The sequence below is a fragment of the Pelodiscus sinensis genome, chromosome 24 (assembly GCF_052426305.1).
Source record: "Pelodiscus sinensis isolate ZL-2025 chromosome 24, ASM5242630v1, whole genome shotgun sequence".
NCBI lineage: Eukaryota > Metazoa > Chordata > Testudines > Trionychidae > Pelodiscus > Pelodiscus sinensis.
This window is the reverse complement of record NC_143075.1, coordinates 19,670,526-19,684,506: the sequence shown is the minus strand read 5'-3', so window position 1 is coordinate 19,684,506 and position 13,981 is coordinate 19,670,526. Positions and strand designations below refer to the sequence as shown.

At 50.0% G+C, this 13,981-nt stretch overlaps 1 protein-coding gene across 2 annotated transcripts in view; it reads left to right on the top strand.

Moving 5' to 3' along the window:
• IGSF21 (immunoglobin superfamily member 21) overlaps positions 1-13,981 on the top strand; it is a 299,719-nt gene that overhangs the window by 175,464 nt on the left and 110,274 nt on the right. For both annotated transcript variants that reach the window (XM_089773099.1, XM_075906417.2), the window contains exon 3: positions 10,589-10,710. In XM_089773099.1, the coding sequence (XP_089629225.1) occupies positions 10,589-10,710 (122 nt within the window). The remainder of the gene's footprint in view (positions 1-10,588; positions 10,711-13,981) is intronic.

Sequence of the window (13,981 nt, the reverse complement as noted above, 5' to 3'; positions counted from 1 at the left end):
CATTTTGTGAGCGTTTGTAGGGTTGGGTGCTAAGATAAAGGTAATCAAGTCTCAGGGTTCAGGGCACTGGAGGGATCAGGAAGGAAATTTCCCTTCTTCTATAGCAATTGGACCAGCTGCATTATGGGAGATAGATGGGCTATCTCTTATCTCTGCTGATTTTAAAATGGAACGGCACTGTTCTCTTCTGATGCTTTTCCTCATTGATTGTACCTATCATCAGTGCATGTACTGACCAATCCGAGCTCCTGATGACCTCGTAACCCCGTCCTGCAATTCCCAGCAAGCGTCTTCCTGTGGTTTTTATTTTGTGGAACAGTGCCCTTCCATTTTTATTTTGTGGCTGCCTTGATGTAGCCATCCCTTTACTCTTGTCTGGAAGTGTAGTCTTGCCTCCAGCTATTATGGGCACCATCCCTTGGACCCTAATCAGTTTTATTCTACGCTCCGACCTGTGGGCGAGGAGAACAGTTCTGGGAGCTGCACGAATAACTTCTTAGTTTGTTTTGAAACACGCGCGCGCACACACGCGTTGCCCCCAAACAAACAAAATTTCTTTCAAATGTTTAGTGACCTAAAAGGTGGGGGGGGGGGAGGAAATGATTCATTTGACTCAAAACAAAATGTTTTGTTTCATTTTCATGCTCACCCCCCAGCCCATGGAACTGAAGTAAATATTGAAATGTTTTGAATTGAAACACTGAAAACTTGTGATGCTTTCTGACAGGGCTATTCAACTTTGGAAGCCCCGGGGGCCACAAGGATGCTCACATGCCAAGGGCCTCAACTTAATGTAAGCGGGAGAATGATCCCGCTATTGTGGGGAACTTTCCTGGCTTCTATACCACCCCGATGAAATGAACCAGCGAAAGGATCTGAGTCCCCGCTCCCACTTCCTTTACCCCACGGCTCCCTGATCCTGAGGGCTCCCCCTTCACTCTCCTGAGTAGCAGAGCCCTTGAAACCCCAACAAGGCTGGACCCAGGTTTCCTGGGGCTTAATCCCCGACCTTGTAGTCACTAGGGGCAGGAGTTAGGGTGTCCCCAGTCCGAGGTGCTCTCTTTACACTGCAGGCCTTCTTGGCCCAGTGATCACTTCATAAGGTTCAAAGCAAATACAATTTATTAAACATCAACTGATTAAAGAGAATAGAATAAGAAACAATGAGAATGGTTAAATGAGAACACACAGCCCTGCTCTGTAGCACAGGGACATCAACACAGCAGTCTGCAGAGTGTAAGGACAGTTCACAATCTCTTCCTTAGAAGCCCTGGATGTGCTGCAAGGGGCTGCAGGCTGGACACACTTGCACTGGTAGTGACCACACAGCCTCAGTCTCTAAGTGGCCAGACCCCTCTCCCAGTCCAGAGCCTTTCCCCACACTTTGCAGGTCCCAGTTGCTCACCACATCCAGCTGCAGGCTGTGCTGCTTGGCCAGTTCCAGCTCCTTGTGTTGCTTCTCTGTTCCTTCTGGCTCTCTGAGCACTGCCAGTCTGCTGCTCAACACAGGGTCTGCACTGCTTGGCCTGTCTGTGTCTGGTTCTGTCGCTGCAGGACTTCTTCTTGTACTCCTCTTTCAGCTCTGTCTTTGCAGGACCTCTTCTGCACACAGCTTGCTCTGCTCTTTCAGCTCCCTGTTTGCTCAGAGAGAGCCAGAACAATCCCCACTTATAACCTGCCAGGCAGGCTGAGCTGGAGTGTTGACTGCTTTCCATTGTCTCTGGGGTCTGTCAGTCTCATGAACCCTTCCCCTTCTGAAGCTGGTAAACCAAAAAACTCCCACAGAGTTTTAGTAAGGGGTAACAGTCCCCTTACATTAAGTGTGGTTGAACGTAAATGCAAATATATATGCAAATAGCATCTTTCACACTGACAGGCACGAATACAAAGATTAAGACAAGACTACACAACACGCAGGCTCCATTGAAGTCACTTCTGCTGATATTAATAAAATGCAACAGTTACCTGATTTCCACCCTTATGACAGCACTTTTAATGAGCAATGACAGGGCAGGAATTTAACTACTAAAATGTGTAGCAACAGAAGACCATCCCATTGGCTACTTTTTTGTTTTGGTTTCACAACGGTCCAGGAATTTAACTACTAAGACACCTATCAACCCAAACCGCACCACGGTCCGCAAACAAATGGACTGCAGGCCACAAGTTGAGTAGCCTTGCTCTATGAAGTGTCTGGGGGGCGGAGTTCTGCAACATATTTTGGTTGAATGGAGTTTGCACTAGGAAGGGGGTGGGAGGTTCAGCCAAAATAGGCTGCTCAGCTCCAGCGTTGGGCTCTAAACCAGGCTTGCACGACTCGGAAAGCGGTGAGGGTCATATTACTCCAAAGAAAACAGCTGCGGGCCGCTAATAGGGATGTTCTCCCAGAAAATACCGAACATGCGGGCTAAAAAATTTTTGTTGAGGGAAAAAAAAAAAACCCCACGCGTGTCTCCACTTGGCCCCCTGGCATTTGTGTCTCCTGCACCTTGCCCCTTGGAGCCTTCCCCTTTCTCCTGACCTGCCCTCCTCCTCTCAGCACAAGCTCCTTCCCCTCCCCTACCTGGCTCCTGCCTTCCAGTTTGCGAGGCTGCCGGAACCTTTTTGAATCCGGCGATTGCCGGCTGTGACGTCACAACGCCACGTCACGCCAGCATGCCGGCATCCCGCCCTCTGGCTCGCGCCCCGCCTCCTTGCGCTGAAGCTGCTTGCAGGCAGCCCGGCGGTGAGAATCGCCGCACTCCCCCTCCCGGCGGCGCTCTGCTCCTCCATCCGGCCGGCGGATTGGATGGGGCTGTGCTGCCTGTAGTCAGCACGGGCCGCATAGTGAGCCCCTGGTGGGCTGTATGTTGTGCAGGCCTGACTTAAACCAGCCTGAACCGTGGTCAGTCAACTGCAGGCGGTAATAAACCCCCCTGCAAGGGAAATGTTGCCCACCGGCTGAGCTGAATTACAAACCCCAGCCTTGCCACGCGTGTCACCTTTGCACACGAGGGAAAGGTATTTGCCACGCTGGCAAAGCCCTTGCTGCAAAACGCCTCGAGGCAGCATAACCGGACTCCCAGCTCCGCTCTGTGGCAGCAGCTTTTTATTTATCGTGTCGTTCTCTGTGATGTACATGGCTGACTCCTTCTCCCGTGTATTCGCAAAGTGCTGCGCCTGGATTTTATTGGCTCCATTTGTGCAAGCCGTTCCCATATAAGCTGCTGAATGACTCTGAAATAGCTTCAAGGTGCCAGGAGCGCATTATTCCCTTAGCACGTTTACGTCTTTGCTTTAAATAGATATGAGCCCGACATGCACAATTTGGATCCAGAGCTAGGCTGTGAATAGCTCGGCAGCCAAGAGCTGCACTGTGATTTGGCCCAAAGAACACCAGTGAAATTCCTATCTGGGATACGGATTCCAAATGGCTCAGACCCAAATCTGGATTCCTGATAGTCTAAGGCTGTGTCTACACTGGCCACTTATTCCGGAAAATCAGCCGCTTTTTCGGAATAACTTGCCAGCTGTCTACACTGGTCCCTTGAATTTCCGGAAAAGAACCAATGATCTATTGTAAAATTGTCAGTGTTTTTCCGGAAAAACTATGCTGCTCCCGTTTGGGCAAAAGTCCTTTTCCAGAAAACTGTTCCGGAAAAGGGCCAGTGTAGACAGCACAGTAGTGTTTTCCTCAAAAAAGCCCCGATCGCGAAAATGATGATCGGGGCTTTTTTGCGGAAAAGCACGTCTACATTGGCACGGGCGCTTTTCCGGAAAAGGTTCTTTTCCGGAAAAGCATCTTGCCAATGTAGACGTGCTTTTTCCGGAAATACTTATAACAGAAAACTGTTCCGTTTTAAGCATTTCCCGAAAAGGGTGCCAGTGTAGACGTAGCCTAATTTTCAAATGGACTAGATCAGGAATACAAGATCTAGGGGGAAATAGAAGAGCCGGTTAATGCTTGAATGGCATTTCAAAGTCCCTCAGTGGCTGTTTCCTTTAGTTCTTCTTGCTGGCCCACTGAGACGTGCAGAAAAGTCACATATACAATGGGCTCTTTTTGTGTTCCCAGGGGACAGAGCCACCTTTTCTTCACAGCAGCATGAACCACAAGTCACTCCTTACTCATGGAGATCTATCATAGAATACTAGGACTGGAAGGGACCTCGAGAGGTCATCGAGTCCAGTCCCCTGCCCTCATGGCAGGACCAAATACTGTCTGGAGTCTAGACCATCCCTGCTAGACATTTATCTAACCTGCTCTTAAATATCTCCAGAGATGGGGATTCCACAACATCCCTGGGCAATTTATTCCAGCGTTTGACCACCCTGACAGTTAGGAACTTTTTCCTAATGTCCAACCTAAACCTCCCTTGCTGCAGTTTAAGCCCATTGCTTCTTGTTCTATCCTCAGAGGCCAAGATGAACAAGTTTTCTCCCTCCTCCGTATGACACCCTTTTAGATACCTGAAAACTGCTCTCATGTCCCCCCTCAGTCTTCTCTTTTCTAAATTAAACAAACCCAATTCTTTCAGCTTGCCCTCATCGGTCATGTTCTCTAAACCTTTCATCATTCTCGTTGCTCTTCTGTGGACCCTCTCCAATTTCTCCACATCTATGCTCCCCATTGCTTGCTGAGCCTCAGGACACGTGGGCTTTTTCTCCCTAATGTTGCTTTCTTGCCCCTTCTGTCTCCTAACATAAGATCTAGGGGTCACCAACAGGCCTGGCCTTACCATGGGGCGAACTGAGGTGGCCGCCTCAGGTGCCAGATTGTGGGGGGTGCCACTGGGACCCAGAGTGTAGAAAATTGTGTCTGCTGATGGTGCATGTGTATTCTCTCTGCTCTAGATGCACAGAGATGGTGGAGTGCTGTGCTGGAGGAAGGAGGGCAGAATTGAGACCTTTCAAAGTTTTGGCCCAAGTGAGGGATAGGGGGGCATCATTTGAGCTCCCCACCTCAGGTGTCAAAATGTTGGGGGCCAGCCCTGGTCACCAAATGAAATGAATAAGCACCAGGTTTAAAACAAACGACAGGAGGTATTTCTTCACACAACACTGTCAACCTGTGGAACTCCTTGCCAGAGGATGTTGTGAAGGCCAAGACTAAAACAGGGTTCAAAAAGGAGCTAGGTGGATTTGTGGAGGGTAGGTCCATCGATGGCTATTAGCCAGGATGGGCAGGGATGGTGTCTGTAGTCTCTGTTCACCAGAAGCTGGAAATGGATGACAGGGGAGGGATCACTGGGCGATTCCCTGTTCTGTTCATTCCCTCTGGGGCACCTGGCATTGGCCACTGTACGAAGGCAGGATTCTGGGCTGGATGGACTCAGTATGGCTGTTCTTATGTTCTCATCATAGCCAGCAGAGCCACAGCGCTGTGATGTAAGTAGAACGACAGCAAGTGGGGGTAGCGGCTGTAAGGAGAAGAGAAAAGTGTGGGGGCTCCTTCACGGTGCCCCCCTCCCCCGAGTTAGCATTTTGTCCCAGGGCTACTCAACAAGAGGCCCCATCCCCATCCCCACCCAGCCAGGACCCTCGCGGAGTGCTCAGGGTTAGATTTGCATCAGAAAGATGCTGAAACAAGCGGTAAAATGTAGCCATGCAGCAGCATGAGTCACTTAAGCGGCTCCAAGTTGTGTGCACACACAGCCCTGCTGCTTGGGAATGCTTTGAAAGCCCTGGCCTCTTTCTTACGGCACTAGCATGGCTCCGGGACCCTCTGGCAGTCTGCAGGAATCATAGCCCCACTGCCAGACCGCAAAAGCCCACTGTGTGAATATGGATCAAAGTTTCTTTCTTGTATTTTATCCTCCCCTCTGGATTTTTTTCCCTTCTTTCTCACTTTCTCCCATTTATTTTTTTAAACTTCGTGCAGATTTGTTTTTGAACAGCCTTAACCACAAAACGTGTGTGTGTCTTTGGGGGGGGGGGGTTGCAAATCTGGAAGCTTTATAGAGAATGGGAGGGGGCACGGGAACATAATCCCCACCAGCCTTTTACAATAAGATTCCTTTAACAAGAAAATCAGACCAGCTGGCTGCAGATAGGAGTCAGAGAAAATGAAGCCAGCAAAAAGGCCCCTGCTCGTGTGATGGGGTAGCAGAGGCTTTGTAGAGATAACAGCCTGGCAGATGAGAGTGAGGTGGTTTTTTAATCATTTGTGGGGAAAGGAAATCAAAATCTAGAAGCGGACACAAGAGATGGGGAGGGGGGGTTACCTTCAAGGTCTGCACCTTTTCTGCCCTATAGCTAAGATACTTGCCTAGCTCTGTGACAATAGCATCTGAGTGCCTCACAGTCTCTGGAGAGCCTGTGTGCCCAAAGTTTTGGCCCAGGCGAGAGAGCATGGGGGCATCATTTGAGCTCTCCGCCTCAGGTGCCAAAATGTTGTGGATCGGCCCTGTCACCAAATGAAATGAATAAGCACCAGGTTTAAAACAAATCACAGGAGGTATTTCTTCACACAACACAGTCAACTTGTGGAACTCCTTGCCAGAGGATGTTGTGAAGGCCGAGACTATAGCAGGGTTCAAAAAAGAGCTAGATGGATTTGTGGAGGGTAGGTCCATCAATGACTATTAGCTAGAATGGACAGGAATGGTGTCACTAGCCTCTCTTTGCCAGAAGCTGGGAATGGATGACAGGGAAGACCCTGGGTGGTAGAAAAGTGCACTTATCTCCATACTATGGTGTGATTTTGAGGCCCAGAGAAACTCACCCACAGTCACCAGGGAATCCTATGGCTGTGCTGGACCCAGGTGTCCTAAAAGTTCCACTGCTACTCTAACCACTGGACCATCCTTTCTTTTCTGGGAGGAGCTGGGGATTGGGTAGGGCTCAGAAATGGAGGTTGTCATGCTCCCCCCCCCATGCTTTATACAAATTGGCTAATGAATATGAATATGCATAACTTGATGCTTTCTGTAAAACCGATCATATAACCTATCAATTAGAATCTGCTGAATCTGTATATCCTATTATTGTGCATGTGTCATTCTTGTATGTGAAGTTAGAAATATGAAGTGTGAATCTGGTGTTCATTTGAAGTGTGCTAAGGGCCATTAGTGATCCTTAAGGAACTTAATGGCTTAGCACTCAAACCAACAATCTGTGAATGGTTTTACAGGCAGTCCCCGACTTACGTGGATCCGACTTACGTCGGATCCCTAGATACGAACGGGGTGAGGCAACTCCCGCACATGCGCAGCAGCATTCCCGGGGCTCGCTCACCTGGGTCCTAGGATCCTCCTCCTCCTCGGGCCGGCTCCGACTGGGGTCCCGCAGAGCTGCCGGGCAGAGGAAAAGTGCCTCCCCATGCCCGCTGCCCCCCCCACCCCCCTGCCAGCAACAGGCTGCCCCCTCCCCTGAGCAACAGGCTGCCGAACAGACAAAAGCAGCCTCTCCGCCCCTCCTCCCCCCTATACATGCCGGGCTCCCGGAGCGCAGCAGCGTCCCCGGGGCTCGCTCACCTGGGTCCTAGAATCCACCTCCTCCTCCTCTTCGGCCGGCTCCAACTGGCCTCTGCCTGCAGCAGCTGGCCACAGGGACAGGGATCCCGCAGAGCTGCCGGGCAGAGGAAAAGTGCCTCCCCACGCCCGCTGCCCCCCCCCCCCCCGCGGCCTAGCATCCTGCACGCCTCCCCTCTCCCCCCTGCCAGCAACAGGCTGCCCCCTCCCCTGAGCAACAGGCTGCCGAACAGCAGACAAAAGCAGCCTCTCCGCCCCTCCTCCCCCTATACATGCTGGGCTCCCTGGGCAAACAAAGACTCCACCAAAACAAACAAAGTGCTGGCCTCATTGTGTTAGCAAAAAAAGGACCCTCCTCCTAGAACCCTGGGTGGTGTGTGGAAATAAAGCTATTAGCTCAAAGCATGGAGCAGAGCTGTTTGGTATTTGATGAGTTACTCCTTTAGTCCTGAGTTTGTCACAGGGACAGAAATAGATGTGAAATCTTCTGAACTGGGGAACAGACAGCAAAACAAACATTAGAGGGGAGTTAACCTTTCCCTATGCTATCCAAAACTAAAAAAAATGTTTGGCTAGAGTTTCCCCTACAATATGTACCAGTTCCGACTTACATACAAATTCAACTTAAGAACAAACCTACAGTCCCTATCTTGTACGTAACCCAGGGACTGCCTGTATTTTTCTTGTAAGCCCAAACTGAGGTTGGCCCTTGTAAACATGCCACCTGGTACTGGACTCCATCCTGAATTTAATACTTTCCCTTGGGGATGGAGAAACTGAACAAGGGGTTCCTGCCCTGGGGCAAAGTCTGTTTAAGGAATGGAACTCAATCAAGTACTGGTCTTCATCAGGCTTGGGAAATTGCCTTCCTACTGCCAGAGGATGCACATGAAAACACCTGGGAACAAAGAACTGTAAGGAAAGGGGGAAGGCAAAGCTGCTGGTCCCAGGTCAGCAAAAGATCAACCCTAGTCTGAGATAACAGTAGCTGTTTAGGGTAAGAGTTTGTGTGTAACCAGTTTCTTAGTAGATTAAAATTAGCTGGTGTGTTTTGTTTGTTTATTTTGATCTGTCTGTTTTCACTTGCAGTCACTTAAATCCTGCTTTTTATACATAATTAAAACACTTTTGTTTATTGTCAAGCCCAGTGTAAATTAATTGTTACCTGGAGGGGGAAAGGAAGCAACCACTGTGCATATCTCTCTTTCATTGATAAAGCGGGATGACTTTATGAGTTTTCTCTGTGTAAAATGTTAACACAGAGTAAGATGGATTTATCTGGGGTTTTGGTCCCTTTTGGGGGGGTGTTTCCTGGGTGCTTTATCAGTAGCCTGATAGCTGAATCCAGCGGGGTTGTCAGACTGAGCTAGTTTGGGAGGGGGCTTCTCCTCACTTTGAAGGGGGCGGGGCTTCAGTGGAAGAAGTGGAGCAGGGGGCAGCCAGCCCTCAGTGGTGCTCGATGCATGCCACACTGCCCTCCAGCCAGCCTTGAGAACTGCCCTGAGCGTGTGGCATAGCGCTCCGGTGATGATTTTAAGGACCTGGGGCTCCAGCCACTGATGTTCTGCTGGGCCCCAAGGCAACTGTCCACTTTACCCCTCCCCTCGCGCCCACCATTGGTGGGCCTGGATCAGTCCTTGTACAGCTCAACTGGTTCCGAATCTGTGTTGCTCTGCAAGGGGGTGATTACCCCAGCTCTGTGCCTTGACTGGGAGAGACCGGAGATTCTGGCCCAGCAGGACAGAGTGGTGGGGAGCCCCAGAGGGCAGGAGGTTGGGCATCCGTGGCTTGATTAGCACACCGGGAGCCTACTCCAAGGGGACTTCTATGATCCATCCCCTCATAGCGGTCTATGGTTTTGGGGGTTGTCTGAGAAGGTAGATTAGTTCTTGTTCTGTGGCTCTTCTTACCAGGTTATTCCGTTGCTCTTGGGGTAACGGACATGTCTGGCTGTTTTATGAGGGGATGTCTGAGGACACATTGGCTACATCTAGATTGCATCCCTTTTTTGTAAAAGGGATGCAAATTAGACGTATCAAAATTACTAATGAAGCGGGGATTTAAATCTCCCCTGCTTCATTTGCATAAAAATGGCTGCCGCTTTTTTTTCCGCACGGAGCTTTGCTGGAAAAAAGCGCCAGTCTAGACGCAGATCTTTCAGAAAATAAAGCCTTTTCCGAAAGATCCCTTATTTTAAGAGGGATAAGGGATCTTTCGGAAAAGGCTTTATTTCCCGAAAGATCCGTGTCTAGACTGGCGCTTTTTTCCAGCAAAGCTCCGTGCGGGGAAAAAAAGCGGCAGCCATTTTTATGCAAATGAAGCGGGGGAGATTTAAATCCCCGCTTCATTAGCAATTGCGATACGTCTAATTTGCATCCCTTTTACGGAAAAGGGATGTAATCTAGACGTAGCCCTGGAGCATAGGATGGGCGGTCTTGGGTAGTGATTTATAAAACATGAGAAACACTTACTGGAGATAGGGGAGGAACTGAACTCCTCGATCTAAAGACCCTCAGATTTTGGTCTCTCACTGTAACAGGTCGGGCCAACAACTCTGCATTAGAAACCCTCTAACCAGGCCAGTGTCTGATCATTAGAGGAAGATTTTGGTAGGCTGTGCTGGTTGCTGTGCTTTACTATCAGCTAGCAGAGATGGGGACACCGAGGCAGCCTGGGGCAGGTGGCATGGGGCCCACGAGCTGTGGGAACTAGCCCAGCGAGACTCAGGCTTGTGTATTTTCTGTGTAACTTACATGGACCAGCAGTAGTCACTTCCATTCATTGTGACGGACAAGACAATGCAGGAAAAGCCCATGCCCCATTCAGAGCCTTTTGCTGGAGAAACGTGTTTTTGTTATGCAGGGGTTTGAGCTGGACTGGTCTCTTTGTCCCTGCTGGGATCCTGCTTGACCCTTAAAAAGCCATCCCTGCTTTAGCCTGAAATCTTGTGCATCAAGTGTAGAGATGGGGCCAAAGACTCTGTATCTGAACACCTCCGAGATTCAGAGAGTTTGGCTATGAACTCGGTAGCTTGCATCCAGTGCTGGTGCAATAAGATGTAAGTTGCTTTATCTGTCTGCCCTATTAGGACAACCCCAGCTATCAGATTCTTATGCACGTGTGTGTGTCCTTGGCAGGTCACGGATGGTGGTACCATCAAACAGAAGATCTTCACCTTCGATGCCATGTTCTCCACCAACTACTCGCACATGGAGAATTATCGCAAGAGAGAGGACTTGGTGTACCAGTCCACAGTGCGGTAAGCCACTCTGCCTCTATTGAAGAGACTTCTCAAGGCTTTCCTAAAGTATAGGGGATGGTAGTTTCAGAGGCGTGTGCGTGTGTGTCTGTCTTCATCCCTGTCTGAACAATGCAAATCCACCACGAGGCAATGATAAAGCACACCCAGACCGCTCATTTTTGGGACAAGTGTAACACATGATGTATATTCTGTTTACTCTCTTTGCTCAGGTCTGTTACTCACAGCTCACACCCACGAGTGTAGGTTATCATCCAGAGATCATAGAATCCAGTGTCGACAGCACAGTACTGTTTTCCGCAAAAAAGCCCCGATGGCTAAAATGGCGATCGGGGCTTTTTTGCGGAAAAGCGCGTCTAGATTGGCCACGGACGCTTTTCCGCAAAAAGTGCTTTTGCGGAAAAGCAGCCTGCCAATCTAGACGTGCTTTTCCGAAAATGCTTTTAACGGAAAACGTTTCCGTTAAAAGCATTTCTGGAAAATCGTGCCAGTGTCAACGTAGCCTTTGTTTAACCAGGATTTAACATTCCGCGTGGGGGTGGCTGGGTGGTGCTGGTGGCCAGTGATTTGCAAGTGGTCAGACCAAGGGGCCCTTCTGGCCTTCAACTCTATGCAGACATGAGCTTCCCATATGTAGAGAATCAGCCGTGGCTTGGGTCACCCCGAGGCACCTGCGTGTATCTGTGAGGCTTTGGAGACTGGGATTAAGGCAACGCCAAACATTACCGTGGCGGTATGGAGTGGAGCGGGGCCATTGCTTTCTCTGGCTAAGTTCAGTTCTGTGTGTTGCTCATCCCTGAGAGCCTACCAAAGGCCCTGATCACGGTGTGAGCCCCGCTCTTGAGCGGGATCTCCTGAGTTTGTGCTGATTTCTTGTGGCCTGATTCTCCGGGGCCCAGCCCCTTGGGCGGTCACTTACTGCAGCGGGGTGGGTCTGAAATGGCAGCATTTTGCACGCACCCGCCCTGGTGCTTGCACCCAGGGGCTCTCCTCTCCAGAGCCCACGGTGAGCACGTTAATGTCTCTGAGGACAGCGATGGACACGCGGTCACGCTGACCTCTTCCCTGTTCCCACTTGCATCACCCGGAGAGCCCATCCGGAAGAGGCACATCGGGAGCCAATGAACACGCCCAGCCTGGCCGAGCCAACCAGGCATTGTCATTCATGATGTTCCCTCTCGTGATTCAGAACGTGAGGAGAGCGACCGAGAATGCGACCTGTTCTCTCCTGCCCTACCAGTGCCGTCCTCGAACCTCCCACCTTCCTCTCTTTCTCAGCGTCCTCTCTCCTCACCCAGTTCTGAGTATCTGCCCCCCCTTGGCAAATGCTGATTGGAAACTTGGATGCCAGTAATTTGGGGGAGGAGTCCCCCCCCCCATCCCCTCCCTACTCTCCTCTGTCTTATGGCAGCTTCGAGGCTGCTGTTCAGTGAAATGCGAGCAGCTGCTTTGGATGGACATGTCAAGACTTTAAATGTTGGTGCCGCGGTTATTTCCTACCTGCTCTCATCCCAAGAGCAGGGAGAAGGGAGGCATTCGAGAGGAAGAAAGCTTTTAAAATAAAAATGAGGGGAGGGGGAGCAGAGGCAGCCCGCACAACCCAAACATTTTATGAAGAGGAATCGAATTGTAGACAAGGGCTGTTGGTGCTTTTGCTAGATTGGCGGCAGGACTTGGGGGATAAGAACGCCGCATTTACATATAAATGAAGATATTTACAAATTAATGCATTTCAAGCAAGAGAAAAATCCTGGCATCGCAGCTGTCAGCGCTTCCTCCTCTCTTGCTGGGGGAGCGTGAGAGAACGAGGCGAGGAAGATTACCCAAACGCACGACAGCAGGAATGGTGCAATTGTCAGAGGCGAAGTGGAGGAGAGATCCGCACTTACGTGGATAGCTTCTCCCTCTCCTTAGCCCTTCGCTGCAGGAAAAGACACGGCCACTTAAAGGCAGAAAGAGCATCTAGCGATCCCATAGGACCTGAGAATCTCCCTGGAAATTAGAAGTAGATTTAGGAGCTTGGTACTCCATGTAATATAGACGGAAACTTCCTCCCCTTCATACATACAATTCTCCAATGAGTTCTGCCTGTTTGTTTCTCCTTTGCCCTGTATTTTCAGTTAGCCTTTTGTGCACAGCGATTCTTCTTGACTTGGTTGTGGTGACCTAGGCTAGATCCTCATGGGCCGTGAAGTGCATAGCTCCATAGACTTCCGGAGTTGAACATGCTCAAAAGTGCCTGAGTGATTTACGAGTCATGCCAGGTTTACACTACAACATTTTGACAACATAGCTGAGTTGGCCAGGGGTGCGAAACACCCACTCCCCTCCAGCCGACAAGCTATGCTGGCAAACCCCCTATTGTATCTACAGCTACGGTAGCATCAGAGGGCTGTTGGCATCACTAACATCATGAAGGGAGGTGGTGTTCCTGTGCCAGCAGAAAAGCTCCTGTTGGCATCAGCTGTCTCTACACTGACAGTCTTTCCCAGTAGGGCCTTGCAAATCCGTGGCAATCCACTTTATATCCACGGGCATCCACAGCTCATTTTTCAGATGAAGAGGCAAACGTGGGCACCAATGTTGTATCTGTGCAGGGCTCGACAGACAAGGCCGAAGTCCCATTTTGAAAAGTGACAGAGGCACTCATGAGCCTAAAAGTCTCAATAAAAGTCAAGGGGACTCTTTCTCAGGGCCTAGAGGGTTGTAACTGTAATCAGGACTGCACTACGCTAGGTTAGCCATTCAGGCTAAACATATGAAATAATGGTCAGGCGGGGAAACTGAGGCAGGAAGGACCTAGCTCAAGCAGGGCAGTGGCAGCCCAGGAGTGGAACTGAGGCATTCTGAAGCCAGTTCAGGGCCCTACCCACCAGGCCATGCTGCCTCATCAACTTATTTTTAAATGAGTCACAGATAATTATTTTAATTACTGGTTGCCGCATGAAACATCCTGTTTTGTCCCTGTCTTAAAAATGCACCAGTTCCTTTTTCCCCCGAAGTCATAGCAGCTATGTCGTACGAAATGATCCCTATACATAACTTCCTCCACATAGACCTAAATCATTTGGTTGGCCTGACCTGTCCCTTTGATTCTCACAAACATTCCTTCGATGATAAGGTGACTGCAGAATTGCTCACAGCCCTGGACATTCAATGTGATCTCATTAGGGCTTCCGCTAGAACTAGGGATGCTGCAGCCATGTGGCCGATAGATTCCCTGCTGTCCCCCATCGCTCAGGCATGCCCGCACACTCAGCAGTTCGTGTTC